This window comes from Trichoplusia ni, chromosome 10 (genome assembly GCF_003590095.1).
Source record: "Trichoplusia ni isolate ovarian cell line Hi5 chromosome 10, tn1, whole genome shotgun sequence".
Classification (NCBI taxonomy): Eukaryota; Metazoa; Arthropoda; class Insecta; order Lepidoptera; family Noctuidae; genus Trichoplusia; species Trichoplusia ni.
The window spans coordinates 6060935-6079613 of NC_039487.1; the positions used below are offsets into that span (position 1 = coordinate 6060935).

Below are 18679 nucleotides of genomic sequence, written 5' to 3' on the forward strand. Positions count from 1 at the left end.
ATTCTAAATTTCAGACAAACATACTTGTTATAATACTAAATATTTTCTTTGTTATAACTAAAAGTATTTTAAAACTTCCACAAAAATTAGCTTCAAAAAGCTTTCTGCTTTTATACTCGACAATGACTGAGGTCGAAAAAACTGGTTATGCACTAATTAGTAAGCCAACCAGTTTATGAGATATAAAACTTGTTTTCTTGTTCATCTCAAGCATAAATCATGTATACACGTAAATTATTATGGATATAGCAAAATACGGAAGACGATTTTAATGGACCGTCGAAAAGTTTTTGATGCTCACTAAGTGGGTCAAAAACAAAGAATTCTCGTCGCTCCCTCGGTTTATAAACAAAGCCCATTTACTATTATTCCATTCAAATTCGTACCCCAATCTTATTGTCCCACCACTTTTAATTTTCGCCACAAAAATTAATCATCGATAGTCAGCAACAGGAGTCAGGTGCGTTTCATTACGATTCACTCCGACAGAGGGAGCTACTATAAATCATGCTTAACCGTGCCTCGGGGGTTTGCCCGCGTTTTTGCTCGCTCCCATCAAATCCCATTAGTTTAGCTGCGGTTAATGAGTCTAGCTTTTCTTTTATTTTCCCTTCGTTTGTGGTAATTAATGTTGAATTTGTTAATGGGTGCGTCAAGTAGGGTTTGCTGATAATGCTATTATGGTCGCTTATGTAATGCTTAGTTTTTATCTTTTCTCACAGTTTATCGAGTCAATTTAGGTCACTCGTTTACTTTTATGTAAGGTGATTTAAGTTTTATGGTAATTCGAATAAGGTTGCCCGTTAATGAACTGGCTGGAACGGTAATTGTGCGATTTACCTTACGATTTAAGTGATATTCCTGTACTCGTTTGTGGATCAAAATACCAATACCATATGCGGTATAAAAAGCAAGCAACTCCAGCTATGAAACTGAATTATAAATATGAAATAATAAAATACGCTTTGACCAGCATTAAGATAAGTTACTTATAGACGTTATAAAATTAGATCAATGATTAATATGAGAGCGATTGCATGCGTACGATGTTACAACTGGCCGGTATATCAGAAATCCTACTTTTATACTCCGTCACTACCATACACCAAGAGTCCTTGTATTTAACATTTATTGCATTTAAAACAATTAAAGTGTCACTAATATCGCCAGCGGATTTGCCTGCAATAAATCGAAAATGATCCCGGGGAAACGTAACATCAGGACTACTATAATTATCCTCTTCATCCAAGCCATTAACAATCTATATCCCAAATTTTGTTTAAATCCGTTCAGCGGTTTTCGCCTGAAAGAATAACAAACGTCTTTGAATCCATACAAATTTTGTCATTAGAATTAAAAAAAAGAGACATTTTAAGAGGTATCTGCCCAATTGTGGGTCATATATAGTATAAAGTTTAAAAGTGTTAAGTTATCTTAAGTCGGGACGTATACTGGGAGTGTCATTAATCTACTCGGTCGTACGATTCATCCAGTTTTAATCTCGATAACGTCTCAGTAAAATTTATTTCTGTGAGAAAAAATAATTTATAGCTTCGATTAAATTTGCTTTTCGTTTTCGATGTCACTTCTACGAATAATGATTAAATTTTGTTTTGTTCGTTTTGGTCCTTTTTTGTGTATGACTTTTATCTACAGAAATTACGCGGGAACTTTAATCAGTCTTCTGTCATTTTTCATACTTTTGTTACAAATTAAACATGAGAATGCAGACATATGTACATCACCATTTACGTACTTCTCGTGAGGACCTAATCAATATCTTCATGAAACTAAAGCAACTTCACCGAATCGACCTTTATCACTAAAAGGGATTTAAGGGCAACAAGAGGTAGGTAGGGCAACATTTCCTTAACGAGACACCGCGAATAGGCACTTACCGTATGAAATTTTCACAACGCCCTCGCAGTTGAAAGGCGATTTAGTGAGGGGAATGCATTCACCAAATTGTAGTTGACGTGAAAGTACGATGGCGGTTACTGGAACCTCACTAAACTGTTGGAATACATTTTCATTAAAGGGTTTGGTAGTTTCCTCTTTAATTATATCAGTTCTATTATTGAGAGTGTCGAAAGTTTTGGCTGTTGGTCTCACAAATTTACATGTATTTATAAAAAGTCAGTTTAAATCATCCATGTTATTAACTTCGTCATTACTTAAATTTATCCCAGAAATTAGTGGAACAGTCTTCATTAGATGGTTGTAATATAAATTTACCTTAAATCCGTTTAATATTGGGTTTCCTCCTAAAAATTCTCATCATAACATCTGGTTTATCTTCTGAATTATTGTCGACTTCACGATTTAATTTTCCGTCTATTCGTGTTTCCCTTTCGCTATTATGAACATAACTCGAGTTACAATTCAGCGAGTCAAGATGCCAAGTTTGTTGTATCTAGGTCACTCATTAATTCAGTCTAGCATAAACGAATATGTATTTACTGTATTTCATATTGGTGTAACTTGTACTAAAACCACAATATCCATTCTATTTCCTTCGTAGCTTCGGCGTTGCAGTCTAGAATGGACGGGAAATGGTCTAGATTTTAGATCCTTATCGCACTTAGGGAAATCGGGACTGTGCCACCGAACGCTTAATGTACTGACTTGAAATGCCAATATTTCCAACGGAATTGTTACATTACCATTCTATTTGATAGTGGCTATTTGTCGATATTACTGTTATAGTACTTTGAATCTGAGAAGTTGGACATTTCGTTTAGTGTCTCGTATTTATATATATATATATGTTTTTTGCCGTCGCAACTTTTAAATTATTAATATTTTTATTCTAATTGGTAAAATGTTTCGGATATTTCGATTTTCTTTAACCTACAATTTCTCCATGGAAATGACCTTTTGGAACCGTTCAACAAGTCACTAACTAGATCTGTAATTTTGATTCATCTTAAGTCACACTTGAAAAAATAAAACATATCATTTTGAATTTAATTTTAATTTCAAGTTGAACAAAGTCTAACATAATAAGATAAGATTGAGTTCAACTGCCATACAAGACTCAAAACTAACTGTAATTCAACCAACAATCAAATAGAAACATTACATAAACGACTTACAATCCAAATAGAGCAAACACCCGTAAATCATTCCCTAAAAGTATCCCAGACCACTTCTTTCAAAGCATGGTGAATGCAAAAACGACTTCCTAAGCATTAAGTGGAAAAATACCTTTAAGTACCCGTACTTGTTCCTACTGGGTTGTGAACAGGGTTGGACTGGGCCCGACCTGTTTAAGGCCATGAAATTTTAACCCCGCCTGGGACGCAACGCTGGTTCGATCGGGTGTGGTGTAAGAAATTGGCTGATGCGATCTCGATCAATGATTATTTCGAAACAACCTTTGATTTTATGAGTATGAAGCAAAGTAAATTAGATAGGTGTGCTGCTAATGTTGTGGTGGATAGCATTTTGATGGAATGTGAGGTCGAATGTACAGGTGTTATGTAGGCTAAATGTACTTAAGCAATATTAAGTCGGGTAATTTAATTTACAATCTAATATTAGGTCTGGTTATGAGATTGTGCTAGATTCAAACGAAGTAAAATATGTTAGAATTATACTTGCGATTGTAATTGTCTTTAATTTATTTTGTCTGAATAAATGTGTTTTTTGATTTGTCGTCATAATTTGGCTTCAATCCTCAAATTTTAGGTAGTAAATAAAAAAAGAATTTCTCATAATTAGTCTTAATCGTTACTTCATTATAATTATGTTTAATTGTCTTTTAATCAACTCGCTCCCCTCCATAAACTTTGGCCATGAACACTAGGAATGTACTGACCATTCCAGTCAGGCCATTTCTAAATTTAGATTGGACATAACCAACGTTCCTTTTAAAGAATAACTGACCATCTTGACTGTTATTACGTACGTTTAATTGCGTACGTGAAAAATTAACCGACGGTTTATATTCCCTGTTTTAATATTCACTGGCTTATTCAGACCTTTTTATTTTCGCTTTTATTTTTTGAGATAGTATCAAATGTGGGAATATTTTTACGATACTAAATTGTAGGGTGTGTTTTGGTCTGAAACAACGCTGTAATAGCAGACGCTACTTAGCGTGTAGACAAACGAAACAACACCAAAAACGTGCTCGGTTCCCACCGCTTAACAATTCCTACAATCCTTAACAGAGACATCTTAGCAACGCTTACCAAAATTGATGACCCGTTGAGTTTTTAGTCCGACTGCAACTGCAAATTCCTTTGCAAAACAAACTGTGAAACCGGGAATGGCAAAACAAACAATCAGTCAAGAGGGGGGAGCTTTCGTCCCCGCACCTGTGTTCTACCTCCCTCTAGAGGGCTAAAGAGGAATGGACCTCAGGATTGTTACGATAAATGACTGTTTATATTTCTTCTCAGCGTTTCAGACTTGTCTGAAGCCACTTATTCAAATTTAATTCGATCCCCAACAAGCTTTTGCTGGGATTTAAAATTTTTGCATTGTATTTTAATTTAATTAAAGTTGGGGAAAAAATTGTGATGATTTTAAATTCAAACGAGCTAACGAAACCAGACGGCGTACAAAAATTTTTTGAAGTAATATTTTCAGTTGCGAATTTGGATGAAGTAGAAGTTACAGTTACACGTGATGTTCATGTTATACCTTAATTATAAATGAAAACCGCAGAGTTGTGCATAGATAATTGGCCCTGAGATAAAACAAAAAAAAACATACTTAAAATACTAAGACACAAAAACAAACAATTACTTAGTGACACAAAAGAAGAGAAGACGATGCTACCTGTTCTCTCATGCCAACATCCAAAGTAACTACGAACAAACTCACAAGAACCAATGAAATAGCCTCTAATAAAACGTGTACAATTGGACAATAACTCATGATACCACCTGTGAAAGATCTCAGAGTCCACCTGAACTTTCAGCATGCCCCGGGGGGGCTAAAACAATTTTCAGTTACGATCTACGGACTTGGGACAAGTCGGGACGAATTTCCTCCATCGTTAAGCATAGAAATATCGCTGGGACGTGAGAATTATTCTTGCTGTTGCCTCATTGATCCGTCTATCGTCGACTCCTTTTATTTCTTTGTAATGGCGTGTAATAATGACATTTACCCTAATTCAACTGTTTTTTATATTTGCTTTATTTTAAAACGGCTTATTTGATTGTTTTAAATTTACTTGATCTTATAACTTTTACATTTCATTTTTCATCCAATTTCAATTATAGAATTTGAACGTACAGTAGTAGACGATTGTTTAGCAATTCCTACTAAATTTCGGAAGCTGTTTAGTTAAACATCCAATACTCCCTCTAATTCCAATCATATTATCGATTCCAAAACTCTGAAATGCCGCTCTGACCGAAGTATTCCATTATCCGTTACTGGCCATCCGGCAAGGGCAAGGAAGATTAATGAGCTAGCTTTGAGCCCCGGATTGGCACACCTGGGTCCGCCTGCAGTTCTGCATTGTTCTGTATGTAAACACTCCGCTATTTCACGTTTTACACCGCTAGAGATATATGGACCTGTTACAGTTATGTGTAATGGTAAATTTTGTACAACTTCAAGATGTTATGTTGCTCCGGGGACGTTGAATGTTGTAGTAGCTTAAAACAGGAGTACATTAGTTGTACTTTGGTATATGAACTTGTCGTTTAGGGCTGTTTATAAATGAGTATTTTTAAACAGGTTCTTTTAAATTTCTACTTATAATACCTTATGTCAGTTTCGATTAGGTGCTGATCTAAGACAAACTTAATATAAGGAACACAAGTTTATTTTTGCATGTTAAGAGGTGAGCATTAAAACATAAAAAGGCAGGAAAAGAAATAACGAATAAAGACGTAAATCTCTCACACACCACCGCGAAAACTACTTACAAAAACAATGTCGCACCTTACTAAAACGTGCTCAAGAAGCGAAGACAGAGACAAAAAAAATAATCCCTTCGTTATCGAAAACTTGACAAAGTTCGAACAAAACCGCCTCATTAGGGCTAGACAGACTAGACTTGTTCTTAATCCGGCTTAAAGAAACAAGTTCATCTTAGTCAGACTTTATCTCCGTCATTGGGCCGCAGGTGGCCGAGTGCATCCCCCCTCCCCCCACCGACGGGCTTACGCCGCGATAACACATACTGTCACAACCCCTGATGAATTGCTTATTAGATTGTCAGCATTCGCGTTTTCTGCTTATTTTTGCACATTATTTTTATGAAATTTATGTACGGCCGATAGTTGGTCGCTTTGCCCTATTAAGTTGTTAGCTTTTTGTTTTGTAAAGTTTATGTTTAGGTGCGTTCGTGTCGGCTTGATAAATAGCTGTGCAATAAAAAATAATGGATTGCCAATCATCACGCCTGCTCCTAATAATCTTTGGTGTTGTTTTATGAGGGAATTGTGGAACAATGGTGTTATTTAACATTTAATAATATTGAATACTGATATGGGAGGCTATTTTATGAAGGGGTTATTTGTTACGTAAAATTTTATTTTTATATTAAATGTCTGATCTAATATATAAAATTCCCGTGTCACGAAGTTAGTTACCGTACTCCTCCGAAACGGCTCGAGCGATTTTTATGAAATTTTGTATATACCTATTGGGTAGGTCTGAGAATAGAACAACGTCTATTTTTCATACCCCTAAGTGATACATAGTGGCGCACACCAAAAAAAAGTTTGCGGCAAAACAACGTTTGCTGGGTCAGCTAGTATTCTATAGATGTCTGCAACTCGGAAGTGTTTTTAAAGAGTGTTTTCATACATTTATTCTGTATTTTGATCTTGTGTTTTGTTCTATTAATTATCAAGTAACTAATCACCAATTTTCGTTGTTACAGATGCATAACCAAGATGAACCCGGAATTTGACCACGTCAACCACAACTAGCAACCAGAACCAATCACGATGACGGGGCAACCAAACCTGGACCCATTCTTAGAACCATCAAGCAACCCTGTAACCACCCGAAAGAAGAGTTTGCAAGACCTCAAATACCTTCTAGAAGACAGAGGGTATAAAAGAAGAAATTTGAAAGAAGATGAAAGAAATAGCAATAGTTTTGACAATAATAGTGAAGAATCTAGTTTAGTTTGTGAAAAGTTGTGTAGAGGGCGCTGGTGCTTTAGTAGGTTTAAAACAATAGTGTTTTTGTTGTTAATGTTTGTGATTGTTAATAATGTTCATGCGAGGAGCTCAGGTGAGTGTTTTTAATTATTTTTATAGTTTTAAGTAAAGATTTAATTGAATTAGGAGTTCAGTAGCAAAAATTTTCTCGATGCTTTTGTATCGAAAGATGCTTTTACCTTGCCTTCATAATTAATAATATTTCAAGTTTTCTAAACATCAGCCCATTTTAAAAACTAAAAGAAATGTTAACAGTATCATACCATAACTATAACATCAAAAACTTATATTCACGTACGTTTCTCACTTAAACAGAAACCAAAAAATAACAAAATGAACGTGGAAACCCAATTCTACAATACTTGCAAATTCAACATTATCCTTATACATTTCTTAAAACCTGCTAATTCTAAAAACCACATGTTTGTAAACAAAACAATCGCGAAATTCTATAGAACGGCTAAAACACCGTTGCGAAACGATTTTAACACAGTCTTGACTATTATGCTAACACTGACTAATATCTTACTCATTCTAGTGTTAATTATATTAAATTCAACTAAGAAAACGAATGAGTAATCATTTTTTGTTTCTACTTAAAAAAAATACTTACAAATCTAGGAGGGCCGCCATATCTTAAGTAACTAGCTGTTGCCTGCGACTTCGTCCGCGTGGTTAGAGATATAAGTTATGATTTATACCTTCCCTGTTTTTATCCACATTTACCATTGTATCTTCGCTCCCATTAGTCGCAGCGTGATAGTATATAGTCTAAAACCTTCCTCGATGAATGGTCTATTCAACACAAAAAAAAAATTGAATTCGAACCAGTAGTTCCTGAGATTTGCGTGTTCAAACAAACAAACAAACTCTTCAGCTTTATATATTAGTCAATAACAGTCCTTACAACAAAACGAAAATATCAAAGTATTCCAAACAGCATTTCCGAGAATAAAAAGAAAGAAATAAAATAGAAACTTGAAAGAAATAAGTCATTAATTAAATCTATTTAGTACTCCACACACGAGTCGTGAACATATTGGAAAAGCGACCTCTAGCGATTGTTTGTGGAAGTTCTCAGCGCTTTTAAAAAAGAGTTAAAAGTGGTAAGAACTTTAACGATTTCATTTCACGTCACGATTGTAATGTCTTATGAGTTGTGGATACAATTTAATTTCTTCTAAAATTATAAGATCAATTTAAGGACTCGTGTTTAAAGAGAAGATTTAAATAAAGCATAAGGAACAATCATTGTTAAAGTGTTCGTTGTAAAATGACTGCACGTGGCTGGTCATCAAGAACGCTTGTCTTTGTGCATATGAATCGAAAGTTGCGATACCTCTTATTCGAAGTTATGGTCAATAATTAAAAAAAAGTGTGATTCATCCCAAATTTTAATCATCTCATCTTTTTTTAATTCTGAGTTCTGTTACTGAACAAATCATGTCTTTATAGACAAGTAAACATCAAGAAATGTATATGAACCCTACCTGTCTGACAAAGACTCGCTCACTTCACTCTTTCTCTTCTTCACTCTTTACTCAATCTAACACAATTCTTATAAAACTTAACTGCTCAGTACAATTCCACTATTGCCTACATACCTCCCACTTCAAAGTTAGAAGTTGCCATAAAACACAGCTTACCAGTTACCTTGTGGACCCCAATAAACTAAGTTCCCTATATGAAAGGGCGCAATAAAACGGACCCTATCCGATATCATATCGGAACTTAGATATAAAGGGAGAAACAAAAGATTTACGGAGGTCATTGTAGTAAGTTATTGTGTGTAAAATTATTTACATAGACATGTAGGTGTATAAAATACATAAGGTCAAAAATCTCTGTCATGTTTTAAACACTATGCGTAAGAAAATTTATAGCATTCTTCGAGAAAGCCATAGGATTGGAAATCATCAAAGTACTTCTCCAATTTTAGGTTGAGCGGAAGGAAGTGACAGTCTTTTACTTACTAAAACCCACCTATGTTCCTTTCTTCGCCCTTTATACTGCGGCAGCAGTTACGTTTTCGGATAATGCCAAATCAAATTATAATAATAGTCAGATTCATCGCTTTCTGCCTAAAGTAAGAAATCTCTCAACACGACTATTCACTTGGACACGCTTTTCTGTCATCTACAATCTATGTACCGGGTCCCTTGGTATGTGTGGTTGTCAGAATTGTAAGGAATCAACGACTGTTAATGATAAACTCGTGATAGTCGGACAAACGGGTTAACGGTGCTTTTCCAAGCATGGAGGGGACTGACTTGGTATGTTAATGGATTGTCATAGTGGTCACCCATTTACGAAGCAACCGCAGGAACCGTGGTTGAGCGTAGTTATCATTGAGTAGCTGGGAGACTCGGCTTGACTCGTTTTCCCGATCCTATATGTGGTGATCCTTATGTCGTAGTGTTATGGGTCTCAATATTATCTTTTTCGATTAATAGTCTCTTCAACACAATAATGAAACCAGTCTCTAGAAATTGGAGATTAACCTAAGAAGAAATTTGGAGTCTGCAAAATAAAATCCTATTTAAGATTTAGTTTTCTGAATTGAACACCTATGCCGATTTGATTGATTCAAGAGGTTTCATTGGTTAGTTTTCTAAATATTGCAACTACACTTTTAACCTGAACAAGTGCCATCAACCATACTGGGCATATGATAGAGCAAAACATTCGGTATCCAAAAAACAGTTTCTTAAATATACCGTTCTAACTATAAATTCTTCAAAGTCTCTTCTAAAAGCATAGAATTATTAAGTCAATGATCTAGTTTCGAGCACTAAAGTATGTTACTAAATTCACTTTGCCAAGTCTTACGCTTTTTAAAGGTAATGAATTCCCTATGTAAAAGTAAAATAGTATTATTTTAAACTCCGAGTAAACGCACGTTTACTGGGTTGCGACAAAAGCATTTTATGCGGGACTTTTTAAGGCTTTCAGGATTTTAATGCATTGGAATAAAATCTTTTGTACTAACCTTGTAAAGTGTTAGTCTTTAAATAAGCGAAGATTTACTTTCATCTTTATTTCTTGTGCGGTAAAACTGATTTTTGTGCAGTTATAACGTGTGTTAGTGTACATGTGAGACCTTGTGATATAGTTTAGTATGAACAGATCCGAAATATAGGTAATTAGCATGTATAATCTACTCTACGGAATGCCTGAAATGTTTTAAGATAGTAAAATTGACATCACCTACGTTGGTTGAAAATTACACCCTAAACAGACCACTTTAATGAAATGAGCAATGGTTAAGAGGCATACAAATTATGTTGACATTTAGAAAAGTATACAAACACAAATATTAAAAACCCTTTAAAATTCGGTACATTCATCGCTCTAATCGATTTGTTCGCAAAGCCGATCGGATACGAAAAAAAACGAAGCAAATTGGATTAGCTGCAGACACCCGGTTGAAAAAATTAAATTGTTATTTTCCCTAATTGCTTGCCTCGATTCAAAGGGACGAATAAAAAAGGTCCCATTGCGTCGGACTACGTTTAATACTCTATAGAAACCAATCTACAGTGGATTGTGAAATAAAAACTCTTGCAAAATATCTGCAGGTAAACCGAGTAGTCCAATCATACCATAATCCATTAAGATTTCGCTTCGCTTCGACGCACACACTTCCAAACTCCCGCGAGGTAAATATTTCAGCTTCCCCTTCAGCTTTCTCTAGTATAATGTATTCTACACCCCCAGACCTCATCTTTCCGTCCCTATTTTGCATGAAGGGGGAATTTAAATTGTGTAATCTAACTTTCAATTCATTCATACATTCAACGCCATCTCTCTGTGATAAATTGAAACTGGGATGGATTCTTACAGTCATTTAGCTTTTGGGCTGGTCGCGGGGCGGTCGCTTCGGCAAACGTCCCAGGATTGATATGGAAATGTGGTTCCCACGATGTTTTCACTGCGTTTAAGTAGTTAAATAACTTCTGTGGGTCAACTTCCCGAGTTCATATCTGGGGCACATAAAATTTGCCAACTTTGTTACTGGCTGTGTAATGAAGTAGTTTCGGTATGGCACCAGAGAGACTAACTACATGTCTTGGGTTAATTAAATGTTTGTATCGCGTTCTGAACGTAAATGTTTGTGAGTTGGTGCGCTAATAATATGCTGTACCATTTGCAGCTTAATGTGAAATTGTTCAACTAAAAATGTTTTAGTTCGTAACAATAACAGGCATTGTGTAAATTAGTTCATTCATAAACCCTTTTCAACTCTTTGCACAATGAGTACAATAGTTTAGGTGCCTATTCGCCTAATGAAAAGCTATTATTATTACAATTTAAGACCTTCGCATTCAAAACAAGAAAATACTTTTAACCCTAAAAGACCTGTATCAAAGCCTGCTTCTACAACGAAAAAAGGTTTATAAAACAAATCCTGGTTGCGTTGTCAAATATCATTTTTGACACTTTTCAGGGGTGCCTGCTTTTATACATTTCGCGTTGAATCCCTTTTGTCTTCATTTAGAAGACCATTATTCTTGTTTACCCGTTATCCGTTTAGAAAAAAAGCTATGCCGCCATAATAACAAAGTTCTCATTTTCCAAATGTGTTCCTAACAAGATTATGTGTCGAACTCGGAATGACTGCTTTTGTTATTCTAATATTCTCTCCCTTGCTTTTGTTTTCCTCATTGATTGTTAAGTCTTCATTCAATTACGAAAAGAAGGTATTTTTTTTTTCGTGTAAGTTGATTCTTCTGTACACATGCCTGAAAACATAAGTAGCTTACTATTTATCTAACAGAATTAAAATTTCCTTCAAATTAGAATCATATATATAACCTTCGTTACCTAGAAGAAAAATAGCAAAATGTTAATAAAACAGACGGATCTTATTCATATTTCATCATAATATTTACGAGCAGGTTCTCAGAACAAGCTGACATAGCAAATATTGGTAGCAAAGATGAGTTTTGGAAACCAATCTCGCAAGTAAGACTAGATGTAAACATGTTTTGGAACACCGAAACGGAGGACGAAATTTACTTCAAAAAGGTATTAAAAGACGAAAAAAGCCTTATACAATCAGCGCTAATGAAAGGGACTCTGTCCATTCATCACTGAATTATCTTTGCGCATCTGTTAGACTGCACGATTGTACCTCTGGAATTACTGAACCATTTTTGGGAGGTGCAAATTCTGACTTGATGCGATTTGACCAGCGAACAAATAAAAATGCATTTCGTCTGGCTGGAATCGTAAAATGTTGATATGAAACGAGAATTTTGGCTTCGCAGTAATCCGTGGATCTCGCAAATGTGGATAATTGAAAAGGAATAAAAGCTTATATTCAATGTATTTTGGATAAATAAGTTTTTAATAAAGTAGAAGCTTCTTTTATGCTTAAAACATTTTGAGTCTTATTAACCAAATCTTTCGTAATCATTTTACGTAGTTTAGCAAAAATAATAAAAGATATTTTGCATTAACAAAACTCCTGTCAGTACACGGCAAAATATGAATCTTTTCAGAAAGTTCTAAAATAGCCAAATTCTATACAAAGCGTTTTGAAGACAAATATGGACATGATGGATGCTTTATATTACAAGATACACACACATACACACGGGGTAGACGTTCACCTATTTCAAAATTCATTTGAAAATCCATTATACCGGAAAAGCATAGCAGATGGGTTATGAGGCTAGTTTTTTGACGTTGCATGGTGACCCCGTTATGTTTAGTTTTTGTTTCTCTTTCGACAATAGTCCAACAATGTTTATATGCTAGTACATAGAATTGTAAAATACTTTCCGAGTTTTGAGTTTGTGTCATTTTGCCTTGTGAAATATTCTATTGTTCGGCTTCGGTTGGCGTGGGATGGCAGTGGAAATAGGTTGGAACAAATATTTCGGATTTTGCATAAAATTTTGAAACACTATACGTTGGAATGCGTATATTCCAGCATATTCACTAGTCAGAATACATCGTACATGATGACGTTCAAAAAGCTACAATTTCAGAGGCCGATACTTAATGCAACAAAAATATTTTAGCTATATTTAATTATGTACTCAAAATACAGACTACCTCCTACACTAATTGTATGAAACTGATACCCAATGTGAAGGCGTTTCGTAATCTAGACGAGTCTGTCTGACCAACTAAGCCAGACCTAATGACAGACTAATTAGTGCTTCTAAGAAAGCTGAAAGAACTAATTGAAAGATATACAGGCAATTTGGAAATGTAATTAATTAAGATGCTATCATAATGGGCTCGTAAGCTTTGACCAGTTCTATAGAAATTGTTATTTTGAACGTATTGTATGGGTTTTGTTTTGGTACATTAATTTTGCGGTCTTAGAAGAAAAAAACATGACACAAATATTAGTTTAACTTGTAATGCCTACACTATGCCATTGCTATAGAAATTAGCTTGTTATAAAATAGTAGTCACGTAATTAATTGGAGATTTAGCAGAAAATCTTTACCGAAACAATTTAGATTGCCTTAAGAAATATAATGTTAAACATAAAAAGGTATAAATAGAATCTGTAACTACACTTGATGAACGAATAATGTTGATTGGTAGTATAAAAGAAAACAATAAAAAGCTTCGCCAACAAGGTATCCGACCTTGGAATCAAAACAAAAGCATAATTAAAGACAATAAAAAAATTCTTGATACAATGACATTAAAACCTGAGGCAAACGACTTTGATACTTGACACCCAGCTTTAGGACTTATTCTCGCCTATAATCGTTTCGCAAAACAAGCAATTGTAAGAAAAACGACGCCCGCCCAACTAGGACATAATTTTTTGCCGACAAAAACTCAACGGGCATTCATTTTGATAACTTTCAATTATGAAAATCGCAAATTAGGAACCGTGAGCAGTAATAGTAATGGAAATTTTCTTTTTTCTTTTACCCAAAGTGAGTTTTCATTGTGGGAATCTTTTCGGTACATTGAATATGAACGAATTTAATTCACAGTTCAATGGGTTATATATTAGTGGCTATTCGACGGCATTCGAAGGCTTTTAATGAATTTTCCGATTTTGCGGACGAATTTAATGTTTTTCGCGGTTTCGCGGCCCTGATTCTGTAGAATTTAGTGATTGGAAATTCTTCAGATGTGACGAGTTCATAAATCAACAGTTCTGATTTATAGTCCCACTGTTTTTCATTCCATACAGATTTGTTTTCTATTGTTACTCCAGCAAAACAATGGGAATGTAAACATTGTCACGAGGGCATTCGTTATTTTTGAGAAACTTTGCCGAAAAAGAGTTCCATTTTTGTATAAATTGTCGAATTTATTTGAGGAGATCTAAATGGACATGAACATAGTTAAGGTGTGTTGTGAGGCCAGCCTTACGTGCTCCTTTCGCACAATTCTCATTTCCCCTACGATACGGAGCGAGTTTATTGCAATCGCCCCGTGGGGAGTGGTCACTGCCTTTTTCAGTTTTGTTTGCTTACCACTTCACACTCCTCGGGGAAGATGGCTGCATTCGTTTTGTTTTAATGTTATCTTGTGTCTTCTGTTTGTCTAGCTTCTGCTTTGGTACAATCAACTTGATTGAGTTAATCTTGACACTTTATTAGGTCCTTGTTAAACGTCTTTCTATTATTTCTATACTGTAATTAATTTTTTAAGCTATTTTTTTGATGACGCTTAACAGCTTTTCTTAGTAGTTTACCATACTTACTTTATTTTAGGCTTATTGAACGTAGAACTATCAACCCTTTTATGTTTTAAGTTACTTACCTTAGCTTCATCTAGTCGAATCAGAGTAATTGTGAACTTTAAATTATGCTAAGCATCAACTCAAGTTAGTATAATGACCAAAACATAAAATATCGAACAACCCTCATTAATCACACACACCAAAACTTAAAAAGACCTCCAAACCACGTGCCCAATTAAAATAATGACCAACAGCGATAAGCATAACACAAAACTTGTTCTATTATCATAAAACAGAAGTTTTCCCCACAATCAATGTTAACCCTCACTCGCTGGCACATTTATAGTACCGATACGGGAATCACCCTCAAGGGAGGATTCCCAGCTAAATTTTTAAGCCCAGTTCCAATGGGCATCAGCAGGGTTATGAGTTTAAGCCTGAAAAGTTTAAAGGTATTAAACGGTCGGTGAATTGGTCCGTCGATTTATGTGGCTGGTAATAGTTTATGGAATAGATGGTTTAAAAATCACCTGCTATGTCTAATCCGGTTAGATATCTACCTCAAATTGAAAGGATTGGCTGATACCGTCTTTAATAGAATGGTCGAGAACTTTACAAGGACAGCTCAACGGACAAACAGAAGCGTTTTGCAATATTAACAATGTAGGGTCAATTAAATCGCTCCGAAAGATACTTCAGTTCGATATCTATAGGTGAGCAATTTTTGCAAGTCCACATTCTAATCACGATCACAATGTATCAACATATTGAAATTACATTAGTTGTCAAAAATCCAATATTTCCAGTCAGACTCACTGTTCTTAAAATATAACTTATATAATTTTATTTAAAATAATAGACCCTTCTCCTGGGTCAAGGGCTATCTCCCATCTATATCTATACTTCTATACTAATATAAAAAGCTGAAGAGTTTGTTTGATTGTTTGTTTGTTTGTTTGAACGCGCTAATCTCAGGAACTACTGGTCCAAATTGAAAAATTCTTTTTGTGTTGAATATACCATTGATCGAGGAAGGCTTTAGGCTATAAACCATCACGATGCGACTAATAGGAGCGAAGATACAATGGAAAATATGAAAAAAACAGGGCTGGTATAAATCATAACTTATATCTTCTACCCACGGGGACGAAGTCGCGGGCAACAGCTAGTAATATTATAAAGTACTTTAAATCATTGATATCTAATTAATTATATCATTATACTAAAAGTATAATGTTAGTATAATACTAATCATATTCCATATAGCTTTCTATAGACCTCTAATTGCAAGGATGAATTGCAGAATAGTTAATATTAGTGGCTATTTAACTACTTAAAGGTTTCAATCTACTGTGCTGAGTTCACACCGTATGTTCTTTCGCACGCTACTGTATTATCATCATTATTGGTTTTTACATTTTATTTGGTTAGTATAGAGTTATGAATGTTTAGAGGTGGCAAGTTAGATAAGTGTCTTAGAGAAATTTTACGATGAAAACATATCACAGTAATATTATAAAGGCCAGTGCTAGCCAGGCCAGGACTTAGATAAAACAAAAGCTTGCTATGTATTCTAGAATACAGATAGTAAGCTAGCGGCAAAAAAAATAAAGAATTAAAGAATGGGAAGAAATAAAAATATAATCACAATTATTCAAGCAATAAATTATAATCACAATTATTAGAATAGAATAGAATATTCTTTTGGCACACCACGTAAGTACAGGGTGGAATACAAATAAATATTTACATGGTACCACAATTATTAATCAATTTAAAATTAATAATCCGCCTCTAAACGTTCCTAAGTCTACATCGCGGGGCCCAGAACGTGTTGGTACGACGGTAATGGACTCGTCCGAAAACGCCAAACTTTTACAATGTTTAGGCATCTGTTGTGAACTGCCTCGTTATTGTTCGATGTATCGCTTTAGCTTTTTTAGATTAACGATTTACGCATACCCACATTTTGTCAAATAAAGTAATTTTTGGTTGTCTATTCAGTTTTATTTTGGCGGTTGGAAAGTAGCCTTGATGTTTCATGATTTAAATTATTTTAGGTTCATTATTGAAGGTATATTTTACCTACTTGGTTAATAATGGTGTGCTTAGTATTGTACAAGTTATTTTCATAGTTAAAATCGTTTTTGTGGTATATACCTACTTAAAAATTTATAGACACAAAATATGGTTTATTTAATTTTCATTTCCATATTTAATAAGAATAAAGAACGATAAAACTACTTAAACACCTATTTCTGTATTCACAACAGCAAGTTCATTAATAAACGTTCCAGTCTCAATTAAACAAACTTCTGAAATCAAACCTTAAAAAAAGTACAATCAAAAAAGTTTCAATACCCTTTGCAAAAAGTTCACACGACTAATTCCACCTCATTTCTCTGTTTTATTTTTAATATCGAGTGCATGCTGGTTTATCGGTGACAGTCTAGCCTCGATAACTATTGAAATAGCCCGACATGGTTCAGCTTTTAGGCCTTACATCATCTTAAACTTTCTGAAACATTTGACTGCGCGCGTTAAAAATATCTGGAATTTTCTCTTGGAGTTGAATGTTTTTGTTTCGATTGGTTTTGCACTGATACGATTTTAAGCTTGTTTTTTTTTTGTTTTCGAGAATTCACTCGTCGTTAGAATTCAAACACAAAGTAGTATTCATATATCATATTTATTTGATGAAGAACGACTAGACCTTAAGAATTCAATCCTTATGATTTCAAGATTTCATGATAAGATCTCAAATTCCAAAAAAAAGAACACATTGTTTATGAAATAGATGTCGATGGCGTGGAATTAGGGAGGCCTATGACCAGTGGTGATAATGATGAAGATGATGATGAATATGTTTTTAAATGTATTCTTTAAATACTAACATAAGTACATCAGATGCAGTAATCATTGTGCCTAAAACTCTTCGTCTATACCATCAACAACAGTTACAAAAGCAGTTTTTAACCCATGACACATCTGAAATATGCCTTTAATTCATAATTAAACAATAGTGTCCGATCTATTATCCCCCACGGTTCTAACATTACTCAATACAACTATAGACCACCCAGTTATAATGAACGCCGAATATCGTAAGTCATTATAGATATATTTAATTTGAAGATGACAACGCGTGGGCTTTGTATATGGCGATACGGTTTAATGTTGTTCTTAATTCGAAGATAGTTCGCTTTTTTTGGCTTTAGAAAGTTTTGTGGTTTTTGGCTTTGTTTAAATGGTTTTTTGTTGGAAGGATAGTTATTTTTATAGTATTTTTTTGTATCTGTTTTTGCTAATAAAATTTTCTTTTTACATGAATTGTGAACTTAACAAACAAGTGTATTATTGATAGATTTGCCCCTTATCTATTTTAGTTGTTTAAATTTTTATATCTTAATTTAAACATAGAATCTACATTCAGTTAATTAGATTTTTTCGGTTTTATTTTTATTTGCTATTTCCACTTCTATCCATAGTCATAATTCTATGGCATTAAACATATATCACAGAAAGCCATATGTCTACACCCGCGACCTGTCATCTTAACTCATTAAAGAGTTATATTCTAATTTAAATCTTGTTGATAACTTCATTTTCTAATATATTTAGGAATTAGTTCCAGTTATTATAATAATGTGAGCCTTTATTTTATCTTTAAAGTATTAATATGTGGATATATGTTGCCTAGAAAAAACGTTATAAAATTATTTCAATTGATGTTATAAGACTTTTTATCAGGACATTTTAAAAGTACCCGAAAAGTAAAAATACTTTAAACACTTATCAACACATGCATTAAATAAAACATTAAATATACTCCCAAAAATAAATTTATATGAACCTATAATCAAAAAGCCTT

General features: G+C 34.2%; 1 protein-coding gene across 12 annotated transcripts in view; it reads left to right on the forward strand.

Moving 5' to 3' along the window:
- The window catches only part of LOC113498009 (latrophilin Cirl), a 292737-nt gene that overhangs the window by 178783 nt on the left and 95275 nt on the right, over positions 1 to 18679 (forward strand). For all 12 annotated transcript variants that reach the window (XM_026877875.1, XM_026877874.1, XM_026877876.1 and 9 more), the window contains one exon: positions 6854 to 7212. In XM_026877875.1, coding sequence (XP_026733676.1) covers positions 6921 to 7212 — 292 coding nt within the window. In that variant the 5' untranslated portion in view covers positions 6854 to 6920. The remainder of the gene's footprint in view (positions 1 to 6853; positions 7213 to 18679) is intronic.